The sequence below is a fragment of the Oncorhynchus nerka genome, linkage group LG3, assembly GCF_034236695.1.
Source record: "Oncorhynchus nerka isolate Pitt River linkage group LG3, Oner_Uvic_2.0, whole genome shotgun sequence".
In the NCBI taxonomy this organism is placed as follows: domain Eukaryota; kingdom Metazoa; phylum Chordata; class Actinopteri; order Salmoniformes; family Salmonidae; genus Oncorhynchus; species Oncorhynchus nerka.
In genome coordinates this window covers 72,372,005-72,398,420 of record NC_088398.1, presented here as the reverse complement: position 1 = coordinate 72,398,420, position 26,416 = coordinate 72,372,005, and the positions used below count along the sequence as shown (strand labels likewise).

Below are 26,416 nucleotides of genomic sequence, written 5' to 3'. Positions count from 1 at the left end.
CGGACCGCCGTGATATCAAAGACGACAACAACGCTCAGTCATCTCCTCTGGCCTGAGTCACTCAGCAGCCAGACTGCATTTAAAAACAGCCAGCCGGACTGTATTTAAACAGCCAGACAGTTCTATGATTAACTATAGTGTAGAATAATAACATCCACTCCCAGAGACCAGCAGCAAGTATCACGATACAGCAGAGACAGAAAGGGCAGGCAGCTTATGATTTGAGTTATTCTGCAAAAACTTTTATTGAACATACGCATTTCAATTCTCATCACGTGATCAGTGGTACAGTACCATAGGTTGGATCAAAACGATTCATATATGCACATCTTCTGAATATATACATAGTGGGAACAAGAATGAAATAACAATGCTCAATGACATTCAGATATATTATATCTAATAAAAGCGGAGAACCCCATGACCGATACGTAGCAAGAAGTATATAAAAACAAAAAAACATATTACTCTCGAATTAGTGTCATCCATCAGCTACATTTACATATTGAGAGTAGAATGCCTGAAGACCTGATTTCGTTGGAAAACAGCACTAGGGCCAATGAATAGCAGTACAGTAAGGGCTCAATTCATATAGCGGAAGTTCAGCGTTAAAGCGTGATTTAAATTGAAAGAATATGTTCTCGCATTAGCGGAGACTGCATTCATGGTAAACACTGCATCTTGTCAGCTCAAATCAGAAATTACCTTTACATCTCTAGCGTTCAATTTGTAATGCTTCAGTCATCCAGATTGAATCGAGAACTAAGTGTAGAGCTGGAGCCAATAGAACAGTGCAATTAGTGTACAGCAGGAGCCAATCAAATAGCAGTAGTGTAGAGCTGGGGCCAATAGAAAAACAGAACAATAAGTGTAGTGCCAATAGAAAAGCAATACAGTAAGTAGGTGGCACATTTACAGTATCTCTCTCTCGAAGTTGAGTTCCGAGGAGGACGAAGGCAGAGGAAGAGAGGGATAGACGAGGATGAAGGCGGAGGAAGAGGGATAGACGAGGATGAAGGCGGAGGAAGAGGGATAGACGAGGATGAAGGCGGAGGAGGAGAGGGATAGACGAGGATGAAGGCGGAGGAGGAGAGGGATAGACGAGGATGAAGGCAGAGGAAGAGAGGGATAGATGAGGATGAAGGCGGAGGAAGAGGGATAGACGAGGATGAAGGCGGAGGAGGAGAGGGATAGATGAGGATGAAGGCAGAGGAAGAGAGGGATAGATGAGGATGAAGGCAGAGGAAGAGATGGATAGATGAGGATGAAGGCGGAGGAAGAGATGGATAGATGAGGATGAAGGCAGAGGAAGAGATGGATAGATGAGGATGAAGGCGGAGGAAGAGATGGATAGATGAGGATGAAGGCGGAGGAAGAGATGGATAGATGAGGATGAAGGCAGAGGAAGAGATGGATAGATGAGGATGAAGGTGGAGGAAGAGAGGGATAGATGAGGATGAAGGCGGAGGAAGAGATGGATAGATGAGGGATGAGGATGAAGGTAGAGGAAGAGATGGATAGATGAGGGATGAGGATGAAGGTAGAGGAAGAGATTGATAGACTAGGATTAGGCAAAAGGAAGAAGAAACAATCTAAAGAGTGTTTACAGTGGTCCCTTAGTGATCTTATTATTTCCTTTAGAAATCATCAGAACCTCTGGAGAGGGTTTACATTTCAAATATTTTTTTTTAACTAACAAAGGAAACAGAACCAATACGAACTATGTGACTGGGCTAAAACAGACAGTAAGGTCTCTCCCCAAGTTCAGCATGTTGAGGATAGCTGGGGTTCGGGCAGCGGTTTGACCAGGTAGAGCTTGTCTCCTTGTTCACTGGTGAAGATGGGGGCTTTCTTGTAGTGTTCCACCAGTTCATCTATGGAGCTGAACTTGCGCTGGCCGATACAGTAGACCTCCTCTGAACACTGCACCTTGAAGTGCTTGTTCTTCCCAGGCGCCTTCAGAGACACAGAGAAATCACTGGGCTAGAGGGAGAAGGATGGAGAGAGCGAGAGTCAGTTCACTTACACAACATAGATGAAACATCTCCAACAAACACCCTACTAACCATCCACCAGCAGAGGGCACTATGACTTCATTTATAAATAACAGGTCAATAGCTGTTCATGTGTGCAGATACTGTATATCTCCTATCCTCCAATTTAGTATTTTATCCTTGGGAAGATCTCAATTGCATACTCCTCGCGTCCTCTCTCCCCGTCACCTCCTCAAAACCCATTGGAGGTGGTGGTCAGAGAGGGGCATGAGGAGTATGCAATTGAGATCTTCCCCTTCTCAAAGGGCAGTGTTTGGGAACCCCTGGCCTATCTATTCTCACACACTCCTACCTCCTTCCCTAATCCCTCCCCTTCCTTCATCCTCTGCTCCCCCACTCACCGATGACTCGCTGTCACGTATGAGGAAATCCCCCTCCTGTCCTCTCTCGTTGAGGACCAGCTCTGCTTGGTGTCTGGTCACCCCTCCGTAGTACCAGTCCCTGCCTGCAAACTTGCCCTCGCACGCCGGGGCCATGTAGCCGATCTGTGGGGAGCCGGGGGGCGACAGCGGAAGGGCGGGGAGCCCGGGAGGCCCGTTGGTGTCATTCAGCACCAGCACGTAGTTTTTGGGCACCAGGCCCACCAGACCGCGGGTGTTCCGGCAGCGCCACCACTCTGGGTCGTTCTCAGGTTTCTCAACAACCTCCATCACCTCTCCTTTCTCAAAGTTCAGCTCCTCCTCCGTCACTGAGCTGAACGGGTACAGAGTCTGGACCAGCTGGAGCGCACCACTGCCCTCGCCACCCCGGCTGCCACCACCTCCCGCCCGCCCGTTGGTCATCGTGGCCTCCCTGCCCCTCCCTGGGGAGTCCCTTCCACCTCTACCCCCTTCACCCTCTGCGGGGTCCTCCAGGACATAGTTGGAGGGGAACCAGCCCACGCGACCTCCCTGGCTGCCCCGCCACCAACCGTCACTGCACTTCTCCATCACCGTGACCCGTGACCCCTTGGCTAGGGTCAGCTCATCCTCGCGCTCCGCCACGTACGAGAACTTGACCACAGCCAGGATGTTGAGGTCGTAGACCCGCTCGGCCACTCCTCCGCCACTCCCATTGGAGGGGTACTCCGCATCTGTGCTGGGCGTGGGGGAGGCGTCACTGGCACTCTGCTTCCTTCTGCCCTTACCCAGTCCTGAGACAGAGACAAAGACAGAAATCACTACATCAGTATGTTAAGCTAACCTACCATGACATTTCATTTTATTTTAGAGAACCAGTCAAAGACAACATGTCTGGTGTTGGAAGTGGATTGAATAAAAAGTACTGTGGATTTCTTCTAGTTGGCAGTATTGGCAGGGACTGGTACCACAACACTTGTATAACCAGATACTAAGTAAGGAATAATCAACAAGGGGTTATGCATCTTATGGAAAATAATAAACAACTAGGAGTTGCATTATTTTCCAGAAAACGCATAGAGCCCCAAGCTGATTATCTCTTTTATACCATGGCTATAATTGAACAGTTGCCTCTAGAAATGTGTTCAACATCCACTGAAGTAGCTAGCAAGTTAACTAGAAAGCTACAGTAGTTGCCTTGGTAACCAAACACAGACTTGCTAGTTTAGCTAACCAAACCACAATGCCAATGTTTTCAATTTGACTTGCTTTCAAAAGCAGCTCAAACATGGAAAAATGAACTACAGACAGTGAATTCTATCGTGCGTTGTAGGGAATTAAACAACAGGTGGATCTAATCCTGGATGCTGATTGGTTAAAACCGCATTCCAGCCTGTGTCTATTCCACCTGTTGTGAAATCGTTAGATTACTTGTTAGATATTGCTGCATTGTCAGAACTATGTGTATGTGACCAATACAATTTGATATGAAGTGACAACCGGCTAAAGCTATGCCTATTTACTCTGATCCATCTCACTGTGCAATCCACTGTCTCATCAGCCCAGCCATACAATTTATAAACTTGATCTCTAATGTAAAATCCATCTAGACATTTTCTCCCATTTCTTTTAGACTAGCAATTGGTTTTCAATAGCGATTTGCATAAACCTTGTCGGTCTCTCTGACATTTCCAACATTGAATTTCAATATTGAAACAATCTCCTGCTGTCCAATAGTAATGAACGTGTAGGGGTCGGGAGTCGGGACGGACAGTTTTTCTCAGCCAGTCGAAATCATGAATAGGCATCATTTAAGGACATATACGAAAGAAATTTCAATGGAAAACAGATCAAACTAAACTAAACAGAAACAAGTATTCAACAATGCCATGATATAAACATCTTTCATATCCACAACTGAAAACACATAAGTTATAACTCCAGTGGTACTGAGAAAGTAAATAAGCCCGAAGGAGCCGAAGCTGATTCAGGACACTGGGAGACAAGGCAGGGGTTGGGGCACTAAATGGAGGCTACACTTAAGATAGAGGACAAAACAAACACATACAGGTAACTGCCAGAATAAAGGAAACACCAACAGTGTCTTAGAATAGGGCACCATGAGCCAGAACAGCTTCAAACTCATGTTCACAATCACATACACGTACATACAAGATTGTACACACATGCACTACATACAGTAATTATCTCAAACTCGCATACAGTAAACACACCGAAGTGACACACACACACACACCATCACAACTGCTGGTGTGATTGTCACAACTCCCATCTTCTCATTAAACCAGGCATTCAGCACCACCGACATGCTCTAGCTCAGCTAACCAAGTCCCTTCAAAAAGCTGAAAATAGTACATTCGAGCTGGGGAGGAAAGCGGAGCAGACAGCCTGAGCAGACAGCCTGGTGCATGGCTCTGCTGTGGTACTGACAGGCAGGCTGGGGATCAAAGCTGCCTCTACACCTACCCATCTCTCCTCTCCCTGCCTCCATCTCCTGCACAACGAAGACAGCAAGCTCTCTCCTGTCTCCTCCATGTTGATTATTTACCTGTTGTAACCCATGTTGAGCGCTAGCTAGGGCCAACTAAAACTTGTTCTGATGCTTTCAGTTGTCACACCTAGGGAGATGGGTGACTGACATACAGATGACTAATGGCTCCGGTGGTTGGATGCTGGGCAGACAGACCCCATCCGGGCAGCTCTTACTGTACAAACCAATTACATCTTAAATAAAAGTCACCAAACATAATTGAGTTCTTCTGTTAGTTATACAGTACGTACAATTACATTTCACTGCAAACACACATTCCCAATGCTGTAATTTGTTTAGTCACAACACAGGGAAAAGTGACAACTGTGTTTGTGTTGCAGTGTAGAGCCAGGTCACAGCTCTGTTGATGACAGCTAACTCAGAAAGTTATCGGGTTCACACAGAGTGGCACTAAACTTTCCTCCTGCTTTGTTGTGCGAGAGAGAAATGGGTGAGGAGAGGTGGAGGGAGGAGGCTCCCTTGGCAGCTGTTACTAACACACAGAAGACCAGACATCACAGGACTCACAGAAAAGAGGGGCGGAGTGAGAAAGAGTGAGAAAGAGAGCGAGAGAGAGAGAAAAAGCGAAAGAGAAACAGAAAAAAGAGGGCAGAAAAGAGGGCAAGATCGAGGGAAAAAAAGACAGACAGAAGGGGATGACAAATGCAAACAAGACAGGAATATTGAACAGACCATAATGTTTAAAAGAAGAGTCAAGGTCCATGTACAACAAGCCACTGAGGAGTGGCTTCCATCTGGCCACTCTACCATGAAGGACTGATTGGTGAAGTGCTGCAGAGATGGTTGTCCTTCTGTTCTCCAATGTCCAGAGGAAATCTGTGACCAAGGCCCTTCTAGCCTGATTGGTCAATTTGGCCGGGCGGCCAGCTATAATTATTTTTATTCAACTAGGCAAGTCAGTTAAGAACAAATTCTTATTTACAATGACGGCCTACCCTGGACAAACCCGGACGACGCTGGGCCAATTATGTGCCGCCCTATGGGAATCCCAGTCACGGCCGGATGTGATGCAGCTGGGATGCAGTGTCTTAGACCACTGCACCACTCTGGAGCCAAGAGAGTCTTGGTGGTTCCAAACTTCTTCAATTTAAGAATGATGGAGGCCACTGTGTTCTTGGGGAATTTCAATGCTGTAGAAATGTTTTGGTACCCTTCCCCAGATCTGTACCCACGACACAATCCTGGACAATTCCTTCAACCTCATGGCTTTGTTTTTGCTCTGACATGCACTGGTCAACAGTTGACAGATCATGTCCAATCAATTGAATTTACCCCAGGTGGACTTCAATCAAGTTGTAGAAAGATCTCAAGGATGATCAATTTGAACAGGATGCACCAGACAGAGCTCAATTTTGAGTCTCAGTGCAAAGGGTCTGAATACTTATGTAATTAACCTCTCTGCGCACGGGATGATATTCGACAACATACAGTGATCGCTACATAAATAAACATTCATGAAAATACAAGTGTCTCACATGGGCCGAAAGCCTAGAATCGTGCTTATATATCAATCAGTATGGCAACTAAGTCAGGGAAAGCTAAATCTAAGTCTAGATATACAGATGTACACACAATTTTAGAAGAAAATGATCGAGGACGATTCAATTAGCGATTCCCAAATGGAGGAATATTTTTTGAACGGAGAGGACATCGTTTTTGACTGGTAAGTTCTTCTCATGCTAATGCCGTTGTTTGAAATTAATAATATAAAATATTATTTGTGAAATGAAATAGCCTATTTGAGGCTGTTGAGGGGAGGGCAGGCCCACAACAATGGCCAAAGTGAAATGGAGACAATAGATCTAGCTGGTCTGTCATAATATAATAGAGACAGTAGATCTAGCAGGTCAATAATACTATATTCAACCTTATGTTCCCTGTACTCTATATATATCTGTTAATTATACCTGTTGATACAGGGCTCATATGTGAAACTATTCTAACTGAACATTTTCTTTCACAGTGACACTGACTTCGAATGGGAGCCCCCAGTGCCAAGCCCCCAGTGCCAACACAAGTGGTGTTCATCTGCCCAAATGTATTTCTGCAGGCATGGATGTGCTATGGCACCTGGCATCAGCAGCATAATATTGTGTCGAGGACTGAGGGTCTTCCAAATTTTCAAAGTGTTGAGTAAATGTTGTTGTTTTTTTTCTTCAATTTTTTTCTCCATTTTTTGGAGTGGTGTGTTAGAATACCATTTTGGTATTTTGTATATAGTTATTCCATTCAAAATGTATAACTTCACCAATTTGGCCACTTGGGTACATTTGAGCTACTTGTGTGGGACACCTGGGTCACTTCATGATAAATGTCATGTAAGCACACTCATTTTGGAAGTTATCATTCTGAAACTTTGCAAAAGTACTGTTGCCCTCTTATGTTTTCCACTGAAATTGTCCCCATCATCCTATCTGAATGTTTGTTTTATCTTGTTCATTTTAAAGATGATACAACAATAAAAAATAAAAAACATGTTTTTTTTTCATTGTATTATCTAAACCAAATCTATTGTGTTATATTCTCCTACATTCAATTCACATTTACACAAACTTCAGAGTGTTTTCTTTCAAATGGTACCAAGAATATGCATATCTTTGGTCCTGTGCCTGAGCTACAGGCTGCTAGATTTGGGTATGTCTTCAGGCGGGGGGGGTAGCTCTAAGAGGTTAAGGTATTTCTGTATTTTATTTTTCGCTTTGTCAATATGGGTATTGTGTGTAGATTGCTGAGGATTTGTTTTTTGTTTGTTTTTTTAAAACCATTTTAGAAATAGGCTGTAACGTAATACAAATTTGAAAAAGTAAAGGGGTCTGAATGTATGCTAATCTGATTGGGTAACACTAGAATACGCAAAAATATCTTTCAAAGGAACACAACAGCATGTGAAACTATTCTAACTGAACATTTTCTTTCACAGTGACACTGACTTTTCATTATTTATGTTACTCAATGTTATTTATCTTCAATTTGAGAGTAAAGTGTTTTGGAAACCTCTGAATATGCTCTGTGATACTATTTAGAACACGTATATTTGATTTATTTTACCTTTATTTAACTAGGCAAGTCAGTTAAGAACAAATTCTTATTTTCAATGACGGCCTAGGAACAGTGGATTAACTGCCTGTTCAGGGGCAGAACGACAGATTTGTACCTTGTCAGCTCGGGGGTTTGAACTTGCAACCTTCCAGTTACTAGTCCAACGCTCTAACCACTAGGCTACCCAGCCGCCCCATATACCAAAACGTCTTGCGTGCATGTGACTCTGGAGGAGTATTTGAAAAAGTCCTTTATTGGCGCTCCAGGAAAATGTCCTCTTAAAAACTGCCTATAAACACAAATTATGTTTGTGATATCAAAATGCACATGTTAACGTGTTTTAAATACTTATTTAGGAAAAGTCAAGAATGGAGGGGGGGGGGGGGGGGGGGGCATGACATTAACAATTGCAGAGATATTTCTCTTTTAGATTCATATGCATTCGAAGTGTTTAAAAAAAAGTTACACTTCTCAAAAGGCACTGAATGGGTGGAACCACTCATTAGCGTGTGTGTGTATGTGTGTTGCCCCACTTGATGTGACACAACATGAAACCTCTCCTCCTGGGCCTACTTCAAGCCATCCCGTGGAGAGACTGAGCTGTCGACTGCCTCAGGGTAGAGAGCAGAGATATGCCGAGGGCAGCAGACACAAAGTCCCCCGAGACCCACACAGCCCAGCTCAGCTGAAACACACACTCTCCATCTCCCTCATTTCCACTTCAAGGCTCTGGTCTGCTGGTTGGCAGCGGAACAATCTATTCCCTCCTTCCACACTCCATCTTTCTCCCCCCCATCCTTATTCATTCATCACTGGAGCCTGACCCATGACAACCCTACCTCAGCATGTTTAATAACAACCCAGAGTGATGCAGAGGTTGGCAGCGGAACAGTCTATTCCCTCCTTCCACACTCCATCTTTCTCCCCCCCCATCCTTATTCATTCATCACTGGAGCCTGACCCATGACAACCCTACCTCATCATGTTTAATAACAACCCAGAGTGATGCAGAGGTTGGCAGCGGAACAGTCTATTCCCTCCTTCCACACTCCATCTTTCTCCCCCATCCTTATTCATTCATCACTGGAGCCTGACCCATGACAACCCTACCTCATCATGTTTAATAACAACCCAGAGTGATGCAGAGTTTGGCAGCGGAACAGTCTATTCCCTCCTTCCACACTCCATCCCCCCCCCCCATCCTTATTCATTCATCACTGGAGCCTGACCCATGACAACCCTACCTCATCATGTTTAATAACAACCCAGAGTGATGCAGAGGTTGGCAGCGGAACAGTCTATTCCCTCCTTCCACACTCCATCCCCCCCCCCCATCCTTATACATTCATCACTGGAGCCTGACCCATGACAACCCTACCTCATCATGTTTAATAACATTTACATTTACATTTACATTTAAGTCATTTAGCAGACGCTCTTATCCAGAGCGACTTACAAATTGGTGCATTCACCTTATGACCTCCAGTGGAACAGTAGTGCATCTAAATCTTTTCAGGGGGAGGGGGGGTGCAACCCAGAGTGATGCAGAGGTTGGCATATCAACAGGGTGGGTAGGATTAGGGCTGTGGAGGTCACAACATTTACTCAGCCGGTGATTGTCAAGCAAATAACTGTCAGTCTCACGATAATTGATCGTTAATCAACAAACACATTTAGCATCTCCTGGCTTCCACTAATCACCTACAAGCCACTGATGCAGACCTTTGGAACATCTACATTTAAAAATGTCTAATAAATCCATTAAATATAGCCTACAACTTCGCAATAAATCCATTATTTATTTTAGACAGGTCTAAAGAAGCATGATATGAAGAAAATGTAGTCTATTTCAGAAGAACAGAATAGCATACTCTGAGATGTCCTTTATGTTAGGTTCTGATCTGGCTAGTTCATTTAGCAAACAAACAAGATTTGCTTAGAATGCCGTGGCATTATTTTATAGTAGGAAGAATACAATTGAACAATGCTGAATAAAATAAAGGACATTTTCTCCAAACGATTTGAGGGAGTGCGACCATGCGGCTATTTTTTGTTGAGAGGTTAACAAAGAAATAGGTACTCCTATATGCTTAATTTAGAGTTATTAATGTAACTTTAGTTGTTCTGCAAAAACACCATTATCAAGTGACCGCAAATGCGATTGTGCATGTAATGCATTTATTATAAAAGGTGCATTTTTATGGTGAAAATGATCTTCCCCAAACTTGAAACTCACGTGCTGCTTATGTACGCCAGCTAGGCTATATTGTCACCCATCAGACAATTCTTGATTTAAGCTTGTCTTCACATATACTAAATAATGTGTGCAATTTGTTTTGATTTGGAACGGATCATTATCATGCACCCGTCTCAAAACAGGGGCAGAGATAAAAATACAGGTCATCTATGCACTTAAATAGCGAATGGAGGACGCTTTTCCTGTGGTTCATTTTCATACCAGCCTGTTAGGCTATACTCCTGTTGTAAAGATAAGTAATGTGCTTAATAGTACTAAAGTTGAGAAATAAATATAGTAGGCCTAGCCTATAGAAAGCTGATGGGATCCTCCTCTTTTTAATAGAGGTCATCACTCTGTTTTCTCACGCAATTGCATAGCCTATAGAAATGTTGCGCAACATGAGCTCATGGACTCTCATGAAGTGTTTGATTAGATTTTTGATTACATTTGCATTGATGTCAGAGTGATTAGAGGGACAATAGAGTGCTGAGAACCAGGCAGTTAGCAAGTTTGGTAGGCTACTAATGACCTTCAGCAGCATCAGAGCTTGGAGAAGCCTAATTAACGTGACTACACGGTCACGTGGAATTTGACTGCCTTAAGACTCTTGACTGCCGGTGTGGCGGTAATACGGTCATCGCAACAGCCCTAGGTAAGAGACTTAAAATGTAATACGTTACAGTTACTAATTACCTGTCAATTGTAATCAGTAGGGCTGACTCCAATTAGTCGACTGGTCAATTGTTTAGGCGATAGGCTGTTGGTCGACATATTTACGTAACAAATATAGAGTACCAGTCAGAAGTGTGGACACACCTACTCATTCAAGGGTTTTCCTGTATTTTTACTATTTTCTACATTGTAGAATAATAGTGAAGACATCAAAACTATGAAATAACACATAAGGAATCATGTAGTAACCAAAAAAAGTGTTAAAATCTAAATTTATATTTAATATTTGAGATTCTTCTAAGTAGCCATCCTTTGCCTTGATGAGAGCTTTGCATACTCTTGGCATTCTCTCAACCAGCTTCATGAGGTAGGTACATATATATTTTTTATGGCACAGGAGACATGTCTGAGGCTATTACATCTCAGGATACTAATCCATTGCGGTGGCCACGGGGATGTGCTCTCTCCTGCCAATTTGTGAACAGTCAACTTCATTGTGTGAATTATTTGCCTTTGATTGTTAGTGTCTGTCAATTCCCCATTACATATATCACCAGAAGTATATTTACCATTTATTCCTATAATTTGTAATCTATAATGTTTGTTAGAATACAGTCATTTCTGTTAATGCATTCAATATATAATTATTCCAGTCTAACGTTCTCGTTGTTGGAGTGGACACGCTGTTTGCAGAGCACACAACATATACTTGAGAGAAACAAGTTTTGATTTATTTAATTCCTTTTAGGGGTTTTTCCAATTTAGGTGTGGTCTTTTGTTTGGAGCGCTTCTGTAAATGTTGAGTAAGGACACGCACCGGATTATACGTAGAAGTAGGCCTATAGGCTACCTGTCCTGCATGCAAATGAAGGCATATAAATGTGCCCATTTGGAGATCAGATAGTGTTTCTGATTGGCTTAATGCAGCACTACTAATGAGCGGTGGAGCATCTCAAAGTAACCTCAGACAGCAAGAAAACAAAGTCTGTTTTTACATCCATTGAGAATGACAACAGTTCCTCAATGTATTGGAAACATCTTTCCAGCCCTCTCCCTTTCAATAACCACTCAGCATGAAAGAGAAAAAAATTAATGCTCTGATCCAATGGAAACAGACCAGGCCTACCTGATGACAACTTTTCTCTTGCGCAAATAGCCTACAGCTGTGTCTGTCCCAAGCTCACTGACTCAGGAACCTCTGAGGGCCCAGCATATTTTATACAATGTTTCAAGTTCATTGCAGATAGGCCATGTGTAGCCAATATGATATTTATTTTTAAATCCGGGTATTTTCTACCTGTAGGCTGCAATGTATTAATTTGTTGGCTTTATGTAGGTTATTTTTACATAGTTGGCAATGGAAATAGAAGTGAAGTTACTTTTTAGGTTTGTATCCTTATCGTTTAGATATAATTTTGATGAACCACATGACAATGATTGAGATAGGAAGACAAAGTAAATGAAACTCTTCCACAGAAATGTGCTTATGAAAACCATAAATGCCACACAGATTGGTAGAAATGTTAAGATAAACCAGCATTCCACGTGAGAAAGGTTGCTGACTCCTCATGCAGCCTATAACCGGCAATTTCAGGAGAGTGAAGGCAGAATCTGGCAAAAGCCAGTAGGAAAAGGTTTGTTTTTGCGGCTGTGAAGGCACACTGTGGTATATCACCCAATAGATATTGGAGTTTAACAAATTTGTTTTCAAATTATTCTTTGTGGGTCTCTCGCTCTCTCCTTCTCACTGTTCAACTATTGTCTTTCCGAGTTAACTACTAACCATACTTTATGCACTGAAGTGCTTGATAGTTGTAGCTTTTCTTTCAGTACTAGATTCATTCTCTGATCCTTTGATTGAGTGGACAACATGTCAGTTCATGTTGCAAGAGCTCTGATAGGTTGGAGAAGTAATTACTGTGGAAGGGGGTGAGAACCATGAGCCTCTTAGGTTTTGTATTGAAGTCAATGTACCCAGAGAAGGACGGAAGCTAGCGGTGATCCGACCACACCATGGTGCTACCCTACAGAGTGCTGCTGAGGCTACTGCCAAAACTTTGAATCAATCATTTGGTGACGTGAATATATTTAGTATAGTTATCTAAAAATGATAACTTTGTTTCCCAATTGATATGAAATTCACTGAGGGTGGCCCTCTTCCTCCCGAGGAGCCTCCACTGCCATACAGTATCGCCTGTCGGCTAAACCACTGCTGTCGTCTTTACTGCCAAGCGTTTATTCAAGTTGTATGTATGGTCTTTGGATGCCGACAGCGGTCACAGCATTGGAAGACATAGCTTGAACTGTAGCCTAAAACAAATAAATATATTCATTCCTGTGATCTATTATTGATCAGACACAGTGCTGTGTCATCATGTAGTGGTCTCGGACTTGTGGTCAGACTCGCTCAGGCAGAACAAACGTAGAAACTTGCACGTTTTTCAATGCTGATTGATTTGAATGTCATTGAGAAAAGGTGTCAAAGTTTATTGTAAACATCCTTTGTGAATATTAAAGTAAGCCTAGAAGTCATCTGTTTTTTCAGGATGATTTCTAATCTGGTAATGTAACAGATGAGTTGTTGTTTTTTTACTCCCCAACCCTGCCAATGCACAAGGCAATCGGAAGGAGTCATGATGAGTTAGTACAATGACACAGGGGAGTCAGTAGTTTTTATATATATATATATATATCCACACACGCACCCAGTTGAAGTCGGAAGTTTACATACACCTTTGCCAAATACATTTAAACTCTGTCACGATTCCTGACATTTAATCCTAGTAAAAATTCCTTGTTTTAGGTCAGTTAGGATCACCACTTTATTTTAAGAATGTGAAATGTCAGAATAATAGTAGAGAGAATGATTTATTTCAGCTTTTATTTCTTTCATCACATTCCCAGTGGGTCAGAAGTTTACATACTATCAATTAGTATTTGGTAGCAATTGCCTTTAAATGGTTTAACTTGGGTCAAAAGTTTCAGGTAGCCTTCCACAAGCTTCCCACAATAAGTTGGGTGAATTTTGGCCCATTCGACCTGACAGAGCTGGTGCAACAGAGTCAGGTTTGTAGGCCTCCTTGCTCGCACACACTTTTTCAGTTCTTCCCACAAATGTTCTATAGGATTGAGGTCAGGTCTTTGTGATGGCGACTCCAATACCTTGATTTTGTTGTCCTTAAGCCCTTTTGCCACAACTTTGGAAGTATGCTTGGGGTCATTGTCCATTTGGAAGCCATTTGCAACCAAGCTTTCACTTCCTGACTGATGTCTTGAGATGTTGCTTCAATATATCCATATAAAACTTTCCCTCCACATGATGCCATCTATTTTGTGAAGTGCACCAGTTCCTCCTGCAGCAAAGCACCCCCACAACATGATGACGCCACCCACGTGCTTCACGGTTGGAATGGTGTTCTTCGGCCTGCAAGCCTCCCCCTTTTTCCTCCAAACATAACGATGGTCATTATGGCCAAATAGTTCTATTTTTGTTTCATCAGACCAAAAGACATTTCTCCAAAAAGTACAATCTTTGTCCCCATGTACAGTTGCAAATCGTAGTCTGGCTTTTTTTAATGGTGGTTTTGGAGCAGTGGCTTCTTTCTTGCTGAGCGATATAGGTCGATATAGGACTCGTTTTAATATGGATATAGATACTTTTGTACCCGTTTCCTCCAGCATCTTCACAAGGTCCTGTGCTGTTGTTCTGGGATTGATTTGCACTTTTCGCACCAAAGTACATTCATTTCTAGGAGACAGAACACATCTCCTTCCTGAGTGGTATGACGGCTATGTGGTCTTTATACTTGCATCCTATTGTTTGTACAGACGTGGTACCTTCAGGTTTTTGGAAATTGCTCCCAAGGATGAACCAGACTTGTGGATTTCTCCAATTTTTTTCTGAAGTCTTGGCTGATTTATTTATTTATTTTTTAAATTTTACCCCATTTTCATAGTAGCTACTAAACAATTGGATACCATCTTGTCTCATCGTTACAACTCCCGTACGGGCTCGGGAGAGACGAAGGTTATGCGTCCTCCGATACACAACCCAACCAAGCCGCACTGCTTCTTAACACAGCGCGCATCCAACCCGGAAGCCAGCCGCACCAATGTGTCGGAGGAAACACCGTGCACCTGGCAACCTTGGTTAGCGTGCACTGCGCCCGGCCCGCCACAGGAGTCGCTGGTATCCCTGAGACAAGGATATCCCTACCGGCCAACCCCTCCCTAACCCGGACGACGCTAGGCCAATTGTGCGTCGCCCCACGGACCTCCCGGTCACGGACAGTTACGACAGAGCCTGGGCGCAAACCCAGAGTCTCTGGTGGAACAGCTGGCGCTGCAGTACAGCGGGCTGATTTCTTTTTATTTTCCCATGATGTCAAGCAAAGAGGCACTGAGTTTGAAGGTAGACCTTGAAATACATCCACAGGTACACCTCCAATTGACTCAAGTGATGTCAATTAGCCTATCAGCAGCTTTTAGGGGCGGCAGCGTAGCCTAGTGGTTAGAGCGTTGGACTAGTAACCGGAAGGTTGCGAGTTCAAACCCCCGAGCTGACAAGGTACAAATCTGTCGTTCTGCCCCTGAACAGGCAGTTAACCCACTGTTCCCAGGCCGTCATTGAAAATAAGAATATGTTCTTAACTGACTTGCCTGGTTAAGTAAAATTAAATTACATTTTAGAGCCATGACATCATTTTCTGGAATTTTCCGAGCTGTTGTAAGGCACAGTCAACTTAGTATATGTAAACTTCCGACCCACCGGAATTGTGATACAGTGAATTATAAGTGAAATAATCTGTCTGTAAACAATTGTTGGAAAAATGACTTGTGTCATGCACAAAGTAGATGTCCTAACCGACTTGACAAAACTATAGTTTGTTAACAAGAAATTTGTGGACTGGTTGAAAAACAAGTTAATGACTCCAACCTAAGTGCATGTAAACTTCCGACTTCAACTGTGTGTGTGTATATATATATATATATATATATATATATATATATATATATATATATATATATATATATATATATATATATCCAGCGAGTTATGTTTTCACAAACATTACGGGCAGACAGGCACGACGACAGTGTGTACTGTACACCCTATATCTGTCAGAGATGAGAAAAATGGGTCAAAAGTAAAAAAGAAAAGACAAGAATAAAAGATTGAGCATTGCAATTTTGGGTCAGTGGGGAGATGGTTGCCCCCTGCACAGCCATTTTGTGTCAATGCTACTGGGCTTCTCCCTTCAGGAAGAACAACCCAGGACACAGCGAAACATGCAGTCCTGACTGGAAAAAGAGGAACCATAACTTCAGGTGCTTACTTTACTAGGCGGGCCGGCATGCATGTGCGCACACACAAAATAAGACACATTAGAAGTTACTGCCGAACCCTCACCATCCAAACATTGATTTATGATGAAATACAACATTTTAAAATGCTAGGGGTTGAAGTAGAACCTGGCCATAATGTAAAATTCAATAACAGACACGGATAGTTAGTCGTTTCTTGGTTTCACCACAGGCTGCAACACCATCAGGCTAGCGCGTCATGCCCTGATGGTTGATGGGTGGGCAAGTGCCTTGCTTTGTTAGAGACCTCACTCTGAAGCTGGTTTACTGGCCTGCAGACAGGACTTCAATGACTCAGCCACATCTCTTTAACAGGCATATAGAGACATCCCTTTAATTATGGATACACTCACATTGGTGTCAGAATAACAGTGTGTAGGGGATAGCAGAGAAGGTGAGAATGTTTGTTGATGAGTGTTGGTTCAGTGCCTCTAGAATTAGTTGTCTTATTGCTAGAAATATTTTGAGATTCATGGCAAGAGAAAGAAGCTAGATCTGTGCACATCGTGAGCACTCCCCACGCACACACAGTCCTGACTCAGAGCTGGCGAGTGACAGTGGCAGGCTGTGCAGTGTTGGCCCACAGTCTGATGGAGCCGTCCCTCGGGGCAGAGGGGAATATGTGTGTCTGAAACAGACTACCCATCCCCTCGCATAGCCTCCTCCCCCCTCCCTCTTTCTCTGTATGTCTGTGTGCGCCTCTCTCTCGATCTAAACTTCTCTCTCGCTCTCCCACAAGCAGAGAAGACGTACACTATATATGCACAAAAGTATGTAAACACTCCAAAATGAGTGGATTAGTCTATTTCAATTATGAAATCAAGTACGAAATCGAGCACACAGCCATGCAATCTCCATAGACAAACATCGGCAGTAGAATGGCCTTACTGAAGAGCTCAGTGACTTTCAATGTGGCACCGTCATAGGATGCCAAGAGAAGGAGAACACCTCCTTCCCCAATGCATAGTGCCAACTGTGCTAGGGGAAGGAAGGGCTAGGGGCTAGGCCCCTTAGTTCCAGTGAAGGGAAATCTTAACGCTACAGCGCCATTCTGGACGATTCTGTGCTCCCAACTTTGTGGCAAAAGTTTGGAAAAAGCCCTTTCCGGTTTCAGCATGACAATTCCGCAGAGCACAAAGCAAGGTCCATACATAAAATGGTTTGTTGAGATCGGTGTGGAAGAACTTGAACGGCCTGCACAGAGCCCTGACCTCAACTCCATCAAACACCTTCGGGAAGAATTGGAACGCCGACTGCTAGCCAGGGATAATCGCACAACATCGGTGCCTGACCTCACTAATGCTCGTGGCTGAATGGCAGCATGTCCCACAGCAATTTTCCAACATCTAGTGAAAGCCTTCCGAAAAGCGTGGAGGCTGTTACAGCAACAAAGGGGGGGGCAACTCCATACTAATGCCCTGTGTGCTCAACTCCCTATGTCTCTCTCTCTAGGGCACGCTAGAGTTCACAGTTCAGCGAAATGTATATGAGTATATGAAAAAGTATAAAAAAGGGAGAAAGGGAGTAAGGAGATGGCGAGAGATAACAGGACAACGTATCTTCAGTCTTCACCTGCCCAGAGACAGGATCACGTTTGATCATCCATGGATGTTCAGTAAACATCTTGGATAACATTTAATCTACCATAGTCCTGTAGTGTGCGGAGCAGTTTTATCCTGAACCCTTAACTCTAAACTAGGAATCTTTCCAACCGGAAACCTGTGAAGAGGAATGCTGACAAACCTGGGACAGGTGCACGACCTTTACACTCACAGGTCACACGTGAATGAGTGCTTGTATTATTAATGTGAGGATAATCAGATGTCAAGCTGTGTCAACTCAGAGAGATGGCCAACTGAACACTGTGAGGACACAGACACCAAGCTGTGTCAACTCAGAGAGATGGCCAACTGAACACTGTGAGGACATAGACACCAAGCTGTGGCAACTCAGAGAGATGGCCAACTGAACACTGTGAGGACATAGACACCAAGCTGTGGCAACTCAGAGAGATGGCCAACTGAACACTGAGAAGACATACAGTCACCAAGCTGTGGCAACTCAGAGAGATGGCCAACTGAACACTGAGAAGACATACAGACACCAAGCTGTGGCAACTCAGAGAGATGGCCAACTGAACACTGAGAAGACATACAGACACCAAGCTGTGGCAACTCGGAGAGATGGCCAACTGAACACGGTTCCTGAGATGCTGGTGGATAGCTGCTCTGTAAAGTAAGAGAGGCTCACATCCAGCCCCAGTACCAGAGTGGGACACACACATACAATTCAGGAGAAGGGTTAATAATGACCTCGTCAATTTCTAGCGGTTGTGTAGAGGGGATTGACAAAATAGAGGAGGAAGTTAAGGGATAGCCCTCTTTTTTAACGCTGATATACTACCATGCCTGCCGACGCCAACATAACGATAACCCTGCCGCCGCCAACGATAGCCCTACCGATAACCCGCTGCCCTACCGATAACCCTGCGGCCGCCGCCTCCGTACCCGATAACCACCCCGCCGCCGCCGTACCCGATAACCACCCGTGCCGCCGCCGCCGTACCCGATAACCACCCTGCCGCCGTACCGATAACCACCCCGCCGCCGCCGTACCCGATAACTACCCCGCCGCCGCCGTACCCGATAACCACCCCGCTGCCGCCGTACCCGATAACCACCCCGCCGTCTCCGTACCCGATAACCACCCCACCGCCGCCGTACCCGATAACCACCCCGCCACCACACTGACACCAACACACTGAAACTACCTCCGACCACCACACCGAAACGACCACCACACCGAAATGACCAACACAATGAAAAACTACCACCACACTGAAAAACTACCACCGACCAACAACACACTGACAAACTACCACCAACAACACACTGACAAACTACCACCACTGTCACCAACAACATACTGATAAACTCAGCCCCAACCCTCTTACCCAGTGTGTCTTTGAGGTTCTTGACCAGAGAGGCCTTCTTCACCAGGCTGTTCTTGCGCTCTACGTAGTTGGAGGGGACGTAGCCGGTCTGGTTTGAGGCGTTCCTCACCCTCCACCAAGTCTTGCTGTCATCCAGCAGAGTAAGCCGATCATTCTTCCGGATGTCAAGTTCCTGGTCCTGCTGGGCCGTGTAGTCCCACTTGGCTACAACTGTCACCTCCTCCGTCATCTTTCATGGAGTCCCCCTGGAAAGAGAGAGAAGAGTGTAAGTTACACATCAACCCCAAATTAGACCTAAGACCGAGAGACTGATTTTCTGCAGGGAGTATGCATGCTCCAGTTCACCATGCAGGACAGGAATCAGGTGAACAGTCACACACTACTTTACAGCTGAACATACATGGAAGGGTGAGCATGTATCCGTACCTTCAGACATGTATTGTATGCGCGCCTGACTGCCTGCGTGTTGGGGAGTGTTTCTGTGTGTGACTGCCTGCGTGTTGGGGAGTGTTTCTGTATGTGACTGCCTGCGTGTTGGGGAGTGTTTCTGTATGCGTGACTGACTGCCTGCGTGTTGGGGAGTGTTTCTGTATGCGCGCCTGACTGCCTGCGTGTTGGGGAGTGTTTCTGTCTGTGACTGACTGCCTGCGTGTTGGGGAGTGTTTCTGTGTGCGACTGACTGCCTGCGTGTTGGGGAGTGTTTCTGTGTGTGACTGACTGCCTGCGTGTTGGGGAGTGTTTCTGTGTGTGACTGACTGCCTGCGTGTTGGGGAGTGTTTCTGTGTGTGACTGACTGCCTGCGTGTTGGGGAGTGTTTCTGTGTGTGACTGACTGCCTGCGTGTTGGGGAGTGTTTATGTGTTTGTGACTGAGGTGAACACCATATTAAATGTCTATATTTATGAGGTGAACACCATATTAAATGTCTATATTTATGAGGTGAACACCATATTAAATGTCTATATTTATGAGGTGAACACCATATTAATTGTCTATATTTATGAGGTGAACACCATATTAATTGTCTATATTTATGAGGTGAACACCATATTAAATGTCTATATTTATGAGGTGAACACCATATTAAATGTCTATATTTATGAGGTGAACTCCATATTAAATGTCTATATTTATGAGGTGAACTCCATATTAAATGTCTATATTTATGAGGTGAACACCATATTAAATGTCTATATTTATGAGGTGAACACCATATTAAATGTCTATATTTATGAGATGAAATGTCTATATTTATGAGGTGAACACCATATTAAATGTCTATATTTATGAAATGAACACCATATTAAATGTCTATATTTATGAGATGAACACCATATTAAATGTCTATATTTATGAGGTGAACACCATATTAAATGTCTATATTTATGAGGTGAACACCATATTAAATGTCTATATTTATGAGGTGAACACCATATTAAATGTCTATATTTATGAGGTGAACTCCATATTAAATGTCTATATTTATGAGGTGAACTCCATATTAAATGTCTATATTTATGAGGTGAACACCATATTAAATGTCTATATTTATGAGGTGAACACCATATTAAATGTCTATATTTATGAGATGAAATGTCTATATTTATGAGGTGAACACCATATTAAATGTCTATATTTATGAAATGAACACCATATTAAATGTCTATATTTATGAGATGAACACCATATTAAATGTCTATATTTATGAGAGCCGGCCAGGTGTGCTCAGTCCATCAGTGTTCTGTTCCATCAAGTCTTCCCATAACAGCCTAATGAAATTCTCTGGGTCCCACATGCCAGTGGAATGAAACAAACCCTAATTCAGAGTCTATGTTTAGAACGTTCCGCCAGAGTTCAACCACTGCTGCTGGGAAACAACCGTCAAATAAACAACGGAAGCGCCGCCTTGTAAACATGAAACGGAGATGATCGCATAGAAGAACAAGAGGGAGAGAAGTAATTCACACAATAATTTATTTATTTACCTTTATTTAACTAGGCAAGTCAGTTAAGAACAAATTCTTATTTTCAATGACGGCCTAGGAACAGTGGGTTAACTGCCTGTTCAGGGGCAGAACGACAGATTTGTACCTTGTCAGCTCTGGGGTTTGAACTTGCGACCTTCCGGTTACTAGTCCAACGCTCTAACCACTAGGCTACCCTGCCGCCACTAATGTTCTACAATAGTCAACCTCGTCTCCAAATGTTATCATTTTTGAAAAGTGAAATACTAAAAACAGTCTACTTTTGATGCATTACATCTTGTGTTGAGACAGCCCAGGTCTACCTCTTTCAACCCAAACCTGGAGGAGCAAATAAACAAGGGCCCGAATCAATCACAGCCTCCCTTCTGTTGAAGTCCTGACCTGCAGGTAAATAGTATAGTAACACTATTCTACTGTGAGGAGGTAGTCGTCGTTTAAAAATGCACGTTGCATAGTAATGGCCTGATTACATATTCATGGTGAAAGAGTGCGAGAGCGACAGAGACAGACAACTGCTAAACCCTTGCTGTGTGAAACTTAGCTAACGGCCGGTGGTTAAACATAGGACTGGGCTGACTGGCTGGGCTGACTGGCTGGGCTGACTGGCTGGGCTGACTGACTGGCTGGGCTGACTGGCTGGGCTGACTGGCTGGGCAGGCTGGCTGGCTGGGCAGGCTGACTGGCTGGGCTGACTGGCTGGGCTGACTGGCTGGGCTGACTGGCTGGGCTGACTGGCTGGGCTGACTGGGCAGGCTGGCTGGCTGGGCAGGCTGGCTGGCTGGCTGGGCAGGCTGGCTGGCTGGCTGACAGACAAAACACTGGAGTGTTCTAGAGACAGACCCACAGGGGGAAAGACACTTGGGATCACACATTCCCTTTCTCTTATCGTCTTCGACACTATTCTTTAATGAGGGCAATTCACTGATGAAGCTCTGCCACACGGGACCGTATAACTCAAGAGAAGCGGAGCCACACGATTACGCCACATAAAAGATCCCATTACAGCTGGAAAGATTTAGATCTTCGGATATAGCCCACTGTATTTCATAAATGGTGTTTTTTTTAAAGACAGGATATTAAACTATCCACGACAGGCTCATTTCTTAATGCACCGTCAAGTATATGGATGTTTTAGCACAGTGCCACTCATTTCTAGTACATCAGACGCTTTACTGTCCCACTAGTCTCTTCTCACAGTCACTGGAGAGACAAGACAGACTACTGCCACACCAGCATCTGTGTAGCATCAGAACCATTGTAATATAGTGGATGTGCCCCTGCTTGCATGCACTAAAGCTACCTAACAGGATTCTCCAACAGGCCTGGACAGGGTTAGACTTGAAAGAAAGGGAGGAGGTAGAGCAGGTAGGTGGAGGTAGAGCGGGTAGGAGAGGAGCAGGCCAAATCTTGCCTTTGAGCCTGTCCTTGCCTTGGGAACAATGCAGAAGGTTGAGTGAGAGGGGTGAGGTGTTACCAATGTGGCTTACAGAACAGCTGTATACACAGTTACACACACATCTAACCTCGTCCACAGGCGATCATTGGGCAGTAGTGTCTGCTATCAAAATTACACACACAACCAATCCCAAACCAACCCCACACACAAGGATGAGACCAGTAACAAGAGTGTGATAATAACCACCGGTCTCACCCATCCTCCCTTCTCTTGTAGTCTCTCATCCACCCTCACTCTCTTCTCTTGTAGTCTCTCACCCACCCACCCTCCCTCCCTTCTCTTGTAGTCTGTCTCGCCTCGGTCTCACCCACCCTCCCTCCCTTCTCTTGTAGTCTGTCTCACCTCGGTCTCACCCACCCTCCCTCCCTCCCTCCCTTCTCTTGTAGTCTGTCTCGCCTCGGTCTCACCCACCCTCCCTCTCTTGCAGTCTCTCACCCACCCCCCTCTTGTAGTCTGTCTCACCCTTTTCTCATCCATCCTCCTGCCCTTCTCTTGTAGTCGGTCTCATCCACCATCCCTCCCTTCTCTTGAAGTCTGTCTCACCCACCCACCCTCCCTCTCTTGTAGTCTCTCACCCACCCCCTCTTTTAGTCTGTCTCACCCCTGTCTCATCCACCCTCCCTCCCTTCTCTTGTAGTCTCTCACCCACCCACCCTCCCTCCCTTCTCTTGTAGTCTGTCTCGCCTCGGTCTCACCCACCCTCCCTCCCTTCTCTTGTAGTCTGTCTCACCTCGGTCTCACCCACCCTCCCTCCCTCCCTCCCTTCTCTTGTAGTCTGTCTCGCCTCGGTCTCACCCACCCTCCCTCTCTTGCAGTCTCTCACCCACCCCCTCTTGTAGTCTGTCTCACCCTTTTCTCATCCATCCTCCTGCCCTTCTCTTGTAGTCGGTCTCATCCACCATCCCTCCCTTCTCTTGAAGTCTGTCTCACCCACCCACCCTCCCTCTCTTGTAGTCTCTCACCCACCCCCTCTTTTAGTCTGTCTCACCCCTGTCTCATCCACCCTCCCTCCCTTCTCTTGTAGTCTCTCACCTCGGTCTCATCCACCCTCCCTCTGTTCTCTTGTAGTCCGTCTCACACACACTCCCTCCCTTCTCTTGTAGTCGGTCTCACCCCTGTCTCATCCACCATCCCTCCCTTCTCTTGTAGTCGGTCTCATCCATCCTCCCTCCCCAGTTCATCAGCGTTCTGATAGATGACGCTCGTTCTCCCTCAGAGTGTGATGGCCCCGCTACCTCTGTATCCATGGTGATTATTCAGTCTCCCCCGACGACCGTGCTCATTAGGGAGAGTGATGGGGATGCCACTTACAATAAGATCAATCCTCCACTCTTGGCACTCACACGCCGCCAGTCTCACTAAACACACACGCCGCCAGTCTCACTAAACACACACGCCGCCAGTCTCACTAAACACACACGCCGCCAGTCTCACTAAACACACACGCCGCCAGTAGCACTAAACACACACGCCGCCAGTCTCACATTTGGACTAAAACGGTATAGATCCCCCCCATCACTACTCTCACTATACACACACACTACTGTGCCACACACACTATCAGCTTACCTCAATTCTGTGCGTTAAAGCTCCGACGCACCTCAGTTCTATGTGTTACAGTGCCGACGCACCTCAGTTCTATGTGTTACAGTGCCGACGCACCTCAGTTCTATGTGTTACAGTGCCGACGCACCTCAGTTCTATGCGTTACAGTGCCGACGCACCTCAGTTCTATGCGTTACAGTGCCGACGCACCTCAGTTCTATGCGTTACAGTGCCGACGCACCTCAGTTCTATGCGTTACAGTGCCGACGCACCTCAGTTCTGGTCTAGATGTGTTACAGTGCCGACGCACCTCAGTTCTGGTCTAGATGTGTTACAGTGCCGACGCACCTCAGTTCTGGTCTAGATGTGTTACAGTGCCGACGCACCTCAGTTCTGGTCTAGATGTGTTACAGTGCCGACGCACCTCAGTTCTGGTCTAGATGTGTTACAGTGCCGACGCACCTCAGTTCTGGTCTAGATGTGTTACAGTGCCGACGCACCTCAGTTCTGGTCTAGATGTGTTACAGTGCCGACGCACCTCAGTTCTGGTCTAGATGTGTTACAGTGCCGACGCACCTCAGTTCTGGTCTAGATGTGTTACAGTGCCGACGCACCTCAGTTCTGGTCTAGATGTGTTACAGTGCCGACGCACCTCAGTTCTGGTCTAGATGTGTTACAGTGCCGACGCACCTCAGTTCTGGTCTAGATGTGTTACAGTGCCGACGCACCTCAGTTCTGGTCTAGATGTGTTACAGTGCCGACGCACCTCAGTTCTGGTCTAGATGTGTTACAGCTGACGTCCGCCCTCCAGGCAAAGCTTTAGTATCTAACTAAATGCATTTCATTACGCTTTCCCTACAGCCATCAAGTTTCAGCTGCATTGTCATTTATGCCTGCCTGCTATTGTCAGATTGTCTTTAAAAGGACCAAATTGGGAAGAAACAGGGAAGACACATGGTTAAAAATAAGGGAGAATAGCAGAAAGAGGGAGACTGCTCCTCCCTGACCCTCCATCCCTCTATTGAGAGTTGAAAGACGAAGAAAAGTGACAGAGTGCTGAATTGAACTACTTCAGCACTTCACAGTTCTTCACTGACAGGGAGAGAAAAAAAAACTCAGGCCTTTTCATCACAACACAAAGAGATAGTAAACAAGACTGGCACAGCCCTCCACATTTGGCATTCAGGTCAAAACCACAGTCAGAGGAAGACCCAGGGGAATAAACTATTCTCCCCTTTTCCCAACACTTTGATTTGATTGGTGGTGTTTTCTTTGGGTCATTTCTAAAACTGAGGTAGAGGAAACTGGTTGATCTCCAGCCAGTGACCAGCTCCTAGCACTGAGGAATCAGGGTGGCTGGGGCCTTTGAAGCATCCTGAATGAATACACCGCAGGATAAGGAAACAGCTCCTGGTACACCTATAGACCCATCGGTTCACTGTGATCTGGAGGGGCCTACTAGCAGCACCCACAACAGACTGCTTTGGCGGGTTGACAATGGGTGCTGAAAGCAGGTCAAAGCCCTCGTCATCGTGGCCAAATTCATTGGGACACTGTCAATGTTAATGATGTGTTTTATAGTGAGCCCACTGCCACAGTCATGCCCTACCACTCTGTTCACGCCTGGCCTGAAACACTAAACGGGACACGTGCGTGTGCGTGTGTGTGTGCGCACACATCAGGGGTGTGGTATGTAATGCAGTTGGCTAGACCCATCTCTCTCTCTCTCTCTCTGAGGTTGATACGTGCTCCTCTTCATTTTGAGCGGCAGAAAATTACTACCGTGTTTGATGTCATCAAAGAGGACAGGCTAAAAACTGTCAGACCCAAGACTTTGATGGCTCAGGGAGGTCCCAAAAGGAAGACATCATGCCGTCCTTCACAAGTGCCTGCTCAAAATAGACCCCGAGGAGTTAGCTTGAGCTACTGACAGAATTCTCAGACCACAGAACGAGGCCCAGGCCTGCAGTCATTCAGCCGGCTACATCATGGGGATAAAATACAGCAGGAAGAGGGACTTATCGAATTAAGCTATTGTAAGTCCTGATCAAAGCTACTGTGATTAAACCATATCGCTGACAAAAGCCTGTACAGCAAAATGGACTGAGAGCATAAGTAAGCGCTAAGACTGAAATAACCACTCTATGCCAGGTGTTTCTTAATCGTGGTCCTGGGGACAAACATCTGATATCACTAATTA

The 26,416-nt window shown here is 45.0% G+C and overlaps 1 protein-coding gene across 1 annotated transcript in view; it reads right to left on the bottom strand.

Moving 5' to 3' along the window:
• Positions 1–220: 220 nt before the first annotated feature.
• The window catches only part of nck2a (NCK adaptor protein 2a), a 47,647-nt gene continuing 21,451 nt past the window's right edge, over positions 221–26,416 (bottom strand). The window contains exons 2-4 of the mRNA XM_029644361.2: positions 19,232–19,476; positions 2,396–3,186; positions 221–1,983 (exon numbers count right to left, since the gene is read on the bottom strand). Coding sequence (XP_029500221.1) covers positions 1,765–1,983; positions 2,396–3,186; positions 19,232–19,460 — 1,239 coding nt within the window. The 5' untranslated portion in view covers positions 19,461–19,476 and the 3' untranslated portion in view covers positions 221–1,764. The remainder of the gene's footprint in view (positions 1,984–2,395; positions 3,187–19,231; positions 19,477–26,416) is intronic.